We start from the raw sequence: 8,350 nt of genomic DNA, 5'->3' as shown, positions 1-8,350 counted from the left end.
TATATATATATATATATATAATGTGTATTTTAAATTTCACTGGATATTATCTAACAACTCCCCATAAAAATGTCAGGTGACTAATTTTTTCTGTCTTCTAATTTTAGAATTAGCATGCATAGCAGAAACAGCTATATTTTTCAAAAACAAGAAAAGTGAAACACTGTGCACGAAGACTGCCTGGAAACTTCATGTGTAGGTCCACAGTACCGCATCAACAGAATGGGAATGGCGTTTTTAGAACTGGAGGTAAATCGCCTGTGTCTCCTAGATCACTCTGGGGCCTGTTTTCTACATACCAACTCTCTTACTAAGTGGACCGTTCACAGTTGACCAGAAACTATGACCAGAAAACCCATCTGTCTTGCTGGGGGGAAGACACTGGTCACCAAACATAGCGTCTGAGCTGAGGACCGTGATGGAGTTATCTTTACACTACAAATGTTTTCTATCTAAAGTCATCTATAAGCCATATAGATGGCATATTTCAGACATATTTCGTATTTCAGAATATGACATATTTCAGAGAGAATACTTTGTTATCATGTCGGGGTGTCGAATAGTGTCCTGCCAATCCCCCTACAAATTCACATCCTTCTCAATCTCAGAACACGACCTTATTTGGAAATAAGATGGTTGCAGATGTAATTAGTGAAGACCAGGTCATACTGGGACAGGGTGGTACCTCATCTAATGCGAGTAGAGTGCTTCTAAGAAGAGGAAAAGTGACACAGACACAGATGGACTGGCAGAGATGGCAGGGGCGTGTCCACAAGCCAAGGAATGTCAAAGACCACCAGTCACACCAGAAGCAAGAGAAAGGCCTGGAACAGCTTCTCCCCTAGAGCCTTTGGAGGGAGTGTGGCCTTGCTGACCCCTTGACTCTGGGCTCCCAGCCTCCAGGACTGTGAGAGAAGACTTTTCTGTTGTTTCAAATTCCCCAGTTTGTGGTGCTTTTGTTACGGCCACCACAGGAAACAAGTACATCATGTGAGTTTAGGTGTCTTGATTTATTTATTTTTTTAACTTGTAACATTTATTATTTTAACTTTGATTTTAGGGGTACATGTGCAGGTTTGTTATATAGGTAACTCGTGACTCAGGGTTTTGATGCACAGATTATTTTTCCACTTAGATACTAAGCCTACTGCCTAATAGTTGTTTTTTTCCAAACCTCTCTCTCCTCCTACCCTCTACCCTCAAGTAGGCCCCACTCCTTGTTGTTCCCCTGTGTCTTTGTGTTGTCATTATTTAGCTGCTACTTATGAGTGAGAACATGCCATGTTTGATTTTCTGTTCCTGTTAGTTTGCTGAGGATAATGGCCTCCAGCTCTATCCATGATCTTGTTCTTTTTTATTGCTGCGTAGTATTCCATGGTGTATATGTACGTTTTCTTTAGTCTATCATTGACAGGCATCTAGGTTGATTCTATGTCTTTGCTATTGTGAATAGTGTGACAGTGAACATATGTGTGCATGTGTCTTTATGGTAGAATGATTTATATTCTTTTGGGTATATACTCAGTAATGGGACTGCTGGGTCAAATGGTAGTTGTTGGGGGAGTCGCCACAATGCTTTCCACAATAGCTGGGCTAATTTACGCTCCCACCAGCAGTGTATAAGCATTCCCTTTTCTCTGCAAGGTGTTTTGATTTAATGGAAAAAAAAGGAAAAAGTTTATTTCCCCAAGAACATCTCAAATGTATAAATGTCTGCCATGTCCTAAAAGAGCTTATAATAAAATCTTGTCACTAGGGGCAGATTGTAGAAGTTCTAAATGCCTAGTTTGAGAACTTTTAATGAGCCTTCTTATGTAAGTACATTCTGTGACTTTTCTAGTTGTTAATCTGAGCTCTGAACCAAAATTCCCTCGGGACAAGGACCTGTTGTTCCATATCCCCACATCACACCTGGAGGACCCTAAACTCTGTCTCCAATGAGAGACCCCTTTCCGCAGCCCAGTGAGGGGCTCTGAGAAGTTTCCAGTCTAGGAACTGGGAGAGGAACTAGACCTTCCTCCTCCTTAAACCTCTGTGGAAGACCCTGTCCCTCTGCCCCGAGCTGTGGCACTTCCCAGCGGCTGAGCCTGTGCTTTAACTGTGTTCTCATAGCTGCCCTCATCCTAAACCCCAAAAACCAGAGAGGCCAAGAGCAGAGGTGTGGCCTGCCCTGGCTGACACAGCCTCCTTTCTATCACATCCATGAGGTGACCCCAGGGTCCAGTGTCCTCCGCAATACACTTCCAGCTTCCGAAACCAAGGGACAAAGGTACAAAAGGGTGACTCCCTGGTTCTCTGTGTTGCAACCCCGGGATGATGAGTCAACCGTGCTCACTGAGCAGAGAATACTCCTCTTTCTCTCACTGTCCTCAAGGAAGAATGTGGAAAAGTTCCTCAGGCCTGACCCTTGTTTTTATTTCCTTATCGGCTCACCTGGGACACCTGCCCACTTTCTCTCCTGCAAGGCGTAGAATCAAGATGCATTTGTGTCTGAGAGCTTCTGCCCCTGCCATGGGAACACAGCTGGCTGGGCAGTCTCAGCTCCAAGATTCCACACCAGGCCCCCAGTCATCAGCAGCTCCACCATGGGGAATACAGTGGCAGTCCCATTTTCTAGGGAGGATTCCTGGTAGCTCAACCAGCCCATTGAGTAAGTTCTTTTTGTTCTTCATGGAATGGTTCAGTAACTCAAAGCGCAGTAGAAAAATTACTGATCAAAAATCCTGGCCTGGCACAGTGGCTCATGCCTGTAATCCCAGCACTTGGGGAGGCCAAGGCAGGTGGATCACCTGAGGTCAGGAGTTTGAGACCATCCTGGCCAACGTGGCAAAACCCCGTCTCTACTGAAAATACAAAAATTAGCCAGGCGTAGTAGCACGCACCTGTAATCCCAGCTACTCTGGAGGCTGAGACAGGAGAATTGCTTGAACTCAGGAGGCAGAGGTTGCCGTGAGCCGATATCACGCCACTGCACTCCAGCCTGGGTGACAGAACAAGACTCGGTCCCAAAAAACAAACGAACAAACAAAAAAACCCAAGTGAACCAAAAATGGAATAATCTTACTCAGGACATTTTGTAAGGGATGTGAAGGACCATGCAGACCTTTAGCATTCTATCCAAACTGGGCAAACCGAAAGCAGGCAAACTCTCCTGCTTAGACAAACACTCCTAGCTGCTGCTTCCACTGATCTCATAGTACCTCATTTTCCTCAACTCTGACTCAGAGTGGAAGAGTGCTGTTTATGGGCTTGTGTTCCTGCCCCCTGAGGACATAAACTTCTTCAAGGCAGGATTATTTTATCCTCTCATGGTAAGTAAATAGATAAGCGATTCAGGTGCAGCCTGGCTGGCCCAGCTGAACCACATTCATTTATCACGCCCATTCATTTCTATTCTCTTTACTTCTTTTTGTTTTGTTGTTGTTTCAGACACCGTTTCTCTGTTCCCCGGGCTGGAGCACAGTGGAGCAATCTTAGCTCATTGCAACCTCTACCTCCCAGGCTCAAGTGATCCTCTGGCCTCAGCATCCTGAGTAGCTGGGACTAGAGGTGCGCACCACCACGCCCAGCTAATTTTTTTTTTTTTTTGTAGAGACAGGGTTTTGCCAGCTTGCCCAGACTAATTTCAAACTCCTGAGCTAAAATGATCTGCCTGTTTCAGCTTTCCAAACGCTGAGATTACAGGCGTGAGCCACAGTGCCCAGCCCTCCCTATGTTAAGACAGCACCGGCAGACTAATTCTCAAGTTCTACCTGCTAATTTACCCAATGCTTCATTGTCATGGACATGTACCCACACGGACAAGCCAGGGGCCAGACTGTACTAGACCTTCCCACAGCCTAATTTTTAGGACACAGTAGCAACATTTGCACATGGGCAGGGGTCAAAAAAAAAAAGAACCCAGGGGTTCTTTAGAGCCTTGGCTCTCAAAGCGTGGGCCTGGGACCAGCAGCATCACACCACGTGGGAACGTGGTCAAATGTCAGTGCATGAGCTCTACCCTGCACCTGAGACTCTAGGCGAGGGGCCCAGCAAGCCCCACTGCTAGAACAAGCCCTCACTCAGATAAGCCTGATGCATGTTCAAGTTTAAAAACTGCCGACTAAGAGCAATATTAGCCCGAAAGCACCCAGTGTTAGAAGTTCTCTCTTCTTGCTGCTGGCTAGGAGGAGGTGGGTTCCCCCGAAGGTCATATGCCAAAGGCCTCCTTCAGTGTGAAACCACCCCTCGAGCTTGCAGCAGGGACACCAGCTGCCCTGGTACTTCAACATTGTTCTCCGGTTGACTCAAGAGCTGACAGGAAGAGAGAACGTGGAGGGACGTGCCAGGTGTGAGGGACCTTCACAGCCCATCCATCATTTTAAGCTCAGGCAGCTGACTTGGAAAAATCCATCAGAATCACAAACAAGGCCAACCAGGAGGCTGAGACCTGGGGGAGCAGGAAGAGAATAAAGCACCCTTCATTAAGTGAGTGAGTATCTCCAGTCAACCTGGAGGTCTTGGCAGATGGAAGCAGGTGCTTGCTGCATAGAACCTGAAGTCTTGTACCTAATTTTCCAAGTCCATTTAGCATAGTCTTGGTAAGCTTCGGATAAGGGAGTGAGATGGGGTGAGAAGAAAGAGATCAAATAGTCTAAATCTCCAGCAAAAGTATCCCCAGCCCTGTGACCCTACGAAGGCTTCGGAGGCTGCTTTTTCTTACTGAAGCTTCTCCCCAGCATATAAGAAGTGTTTGGCTATTCAGAAACAGAATTCGACCTGACAGCCCTTGGGAAAAGAACGTCTCCCCACCCCAGGCTCTGAGAACCACACAGATACCTTAGCTAGGGTCCCCAAACCATCGCTCGTGGGCTAACTCTGGCCCACTGCCTGTTTTTGTGTGGCTCACAAGCTAAGAATGGTTCTTACATTTTTAAGTGACTGTAAAGTTTAAGATTTTGTGGCACATGAAAATTACATAAAATTCAAATGTCTGAGTACATAAATGAAGTTTTATTGAAACCGCTCTGCCATTTGTTTGTCTACGGCTGCTCTAGAACTGCAAAGTTGAGAAGCTGCCACAGAGACCAGCTGGCCCCCAAAACCCAAAGCATTTCCTACCTGAGGCTTTCCAGAAGAGACCGTCGACCACTGCTTTAAAACAAGGACGTACCGTTCATGAGCCCAACAAGAAACTCAGCCAGGTTTGGCTGTGCGTTGCCACACCAAAAGCGACTTTTTTTTTTTTTTTTTTGAGACGGACTTTCACTCTTGTTGCCCAGGCTGCAGTGCAGTGGCATGATCTCGGCTCACTGCAACCTTTGCCTCCTGGGTTCAAGTGATTTTCCTGCCTCAGCCTCCCTACTAGCTGGGACTACAGGTGCCCGCCACCATGCCCAGCTAATGTTTGTATTTTTAGTAGAGATGGGGTTTCACCATACTGGCCAGGATGGTCTTGATCTCTTAACCTCGTGGTCCACCTGTCTCGGCCTCCCAAAGTTCTGGGATTACAGGTGTGAGCCACCACTCCCAGCCCCAAAGCAACTTTTATTTATCCTGTTAACTGTTGTGGATTCTCCTTGCTTCTGTTACTAAGTCTAATAAATGCCTTAATGGTACAATTCTGAGTCTCATCCAATCCCTCACTTTCCTATTCATTCAGAACTTCTGCTCCTGGATTCTCAAGGAATGAAAAAGCACCTACTCTGAAAATTTGTTCCAATTACAGTGGGACGAAGTCAGAGGCAGGAGGCACAGGCTTTTCTAAGGACCATGTCCTTTTTGTCTCCTGCCCTGTTCACCAACTGCTTCAAGTGTCCCCTCAGTCACTGAGGGATCTGAAGCAATTCTGGCATGACCTAAGCACCAAAGATGTTCTTTTTTTTTTTCCGAGACAGAGTCTCACTCTGTCACTGAGGCTGGAGTGCAGTGGCACCGTGTGGGCTCACTGCAACTTCCATCTCCCGGGTTCAAGCAATTCTCCTGCCTCAGCCTCCCGAGTAGCTGGGATTACAGGCACCTGCTACCATGCCCGGCTAGTTTTTATATATTTTTAGTAGAGATGGGGTTTCATGATGTTGGCCAGGCTCGTCTCAAACTCCTGACCTCAGGTGATCCACCCACCTCGGCCTCCCAAAGTGCTGGGATTACAAGTGTGAGCCACCGCACCTGGCCAAGATCTGTTCTTAAGAGAAGTTACTACTACTTTTTTTCTCCCTTAACCATTAAACTTTTTTTTTTTTTCATTTACTAACCCTTGATATTGAAAAGTTAGGACTTCAGTAAAAATCAAATCAGTGTTTGCATATAAACTTTTTGTTGCTATTCACATGCTGTGTCAATCTCAGCTGCAAACAGAGGACAGGTTGCCGACTAGAATGCGTCAGTTCATTTGGAAGGAGGCTTCAAAAGCTAACTCTGTATTCCTTCACCAACAACCAGGCAGCTGCCTTTAACAACTCTCGGGATTGGATATGCTGGAATTGCTAAACACGGGTCATCAATTCCAACTCAACAAGGACGCTACTCAGGTATTTGGTATTTGATGATCAACAGAAATACTTCAGAGCACCTCCCAGCAAAGTTACATAGAGTGACAGGTGGGACTTGTTTAAGGGCGGGACCCAGAACAGCAGCCGGGAATCTGCCTGCAGAGCTGAGCTCTGCCACAGTCTCCACCAGAGAGGGAAGTTGCAGATCTTTCTGGAACAGGCACAATTGGCCACAATTAGAAGTCCAAAGTGTGAACCACTCACTGCTTCTCCTTAGGAACCACCATATGGTGTGTCCCGCAGGCGTTCTGAGAGCCAGAGGACAGCTGTACCCCGGGGCTGAGCACTGACACGCATCGCCCCACCGGGACCACTGAGGCAGCCACGGACCGACATTCCTGTCTACAGGCTCAGATCCCTCTCAACCACGTGGCCACATCTTCTGCAAAGTGCCGGCCGGGGGCATCCATGGCACAACTTTGGGGAACTGACTGGGCTTCCTCATCTTTAAGAAAGCAGCGGGCTGGGCTGCTCTTCTGCAGCTCTGGCTCTGCCTCCATTTATTCTCTCTGGGTCTACCTTAGTTCCCGGGTGGTTAATTGGGAAGCGGGGCAGGAGTTAAGTTGCTTCCTAGCTGTTTTGTTGATGCTCCAGCCCCATCAAGAGCCAGCTCCTTACCATTCTGTAAAGCACAGAAGGTGCCTTCAACTAAGCCAGGGGACAGTGCAGAGGGTTAAGAGGGGGCCACAAAGAGAGGGCCCCAACTCCTCTTGAGCCAGGGCTCCCTGCGGAACTCCAGGGTCACCTCACCACCCAGAGGCAAGACAAGTGCACAGGCAGCCACAAGGCGCCCGCCAGGTAGACGGTGTTTCTGCCGCCCCTGCCGTCACCCGCTGGGTCCCGTCCGCTCCAAGCGTACTCCCGGCCCGCAGGATGGGAACACGAGGACCACAGTGCCCCACGGGCGGGAGAATCAAGATCGCATCCTCGGCGGAGTCGGCGCCTCTGGGCACCTCCGGCTTCCGCGCCCCGGCCGCGCAGTGACTACCCGGGAGGGGACCTCGGGGGCCTCCGGGTCGCCCCGCTTCCCACCGCCGCGTCCCCTTCGCGCGTCCCGGCCCTCGGTGCCGGCCCCGTCCCCGCGTCCCTCCGAGTCCTTAGCCCGGCCGGCCCCCAGCCCGCCGAGCGTACCCATGGCGGCGGCTCCCAGGACTCCTGCGACCGGCTGGTGGGACGTGCTCCTGGCAGGTGCTGCTCCTCCGACCTGGCGTCCAGGTGCAGCCCCAGCTCTGCGAGGCGGGGCCCCCGGCTCCACCCGGGGGGCGGTGCTGCGGGGAGCAGAGGTCCGTGCTTCCGAGCTGTTGCGCGTGGACACCGGCCCTGGCACAGGTGCGGACAGGAATTCCCCGACGGAAGCGCGTGGCAGGCCGGGGGAGAGCTGGTCTAAACGCAGATTCCCAGGCCCACCCCCTGGAGCTGACTCAGGAGGTCGGGGCTGGGGCCCCAGAATGTGCATTTCTAAGAAGTCTAAGGGGAGGTTGTTGCTGCTAGACCCAGGATCACACTTTGGAAACCACTGTGGGAGGAATGCATGCTTCTGGGTGGGGAGGTAAAACACGGTGGGACAGTGGTCAGCTGTGTATGTGTGTGTGGTGCACGCACAAGCGTGTGTGAGATTGTGTGAGCATGTGTGTGAATGAGGACTGAGTGTGAGGGCATGTGAGAATGTGTATATATTGTTTGTGTGTGAGAATGTGTGTGTGAGAGAGTGTGTGTGTGGCTTTATTTTGAGATTCAATCTTTGAAAGCATTTCTGGGGGATTCTACATTTCCTTTCTTTATGAATCATCCTTTCTTTAAGAGGACACAAACGAATGGAA

At 49.3% G+C, this 8,350-nt stretch overlaps 1 protein-coding gene across 1 annotated transcript in view; it reads right to left on the bottom strand.

Moving 5' to 3' along the window:
• Positions 1 to 7,731, bottom strand: part of SLC15A1 (solute carrier family 15 member 1) — a 71,016-nt gene extending 63,285 nt beyond the window's left edge. Inside the window, exon 1 of the mRNA XM_023218077.3 lies at positions 7,662 to 7,731. Within this exon, the coding sequence (XP_023073845.2) occupies positions 7,662 to 7,665 (4 nt within the window). The 5' untranslated portion in view covers positions 7,666 to 7,731. The remainder of the gene's footprint in view (positions 1 to 7,661) is intronic.
• Between the last annotated feature and the right edge of the window lie 619 nt (positions 7,732 to 8,350).

Source organism: Piliocolobus tephrosceles, chromosome X, assembly GCF_002776525.5.
Source record: "Piliocolobus tephrosceles isolate RC106 chromosome X, ASM277652v3, whole genome shotgun sequence".
NCBI lineage: Eukaryota > Metazoa > Chordata > Mammalia > Primates > Cercopithecidae > Piliocolobus > Piliocolobus tephrosceles.
This window is presented reverse-complemented; position numbering and strand designations above follow the sequence as displayed.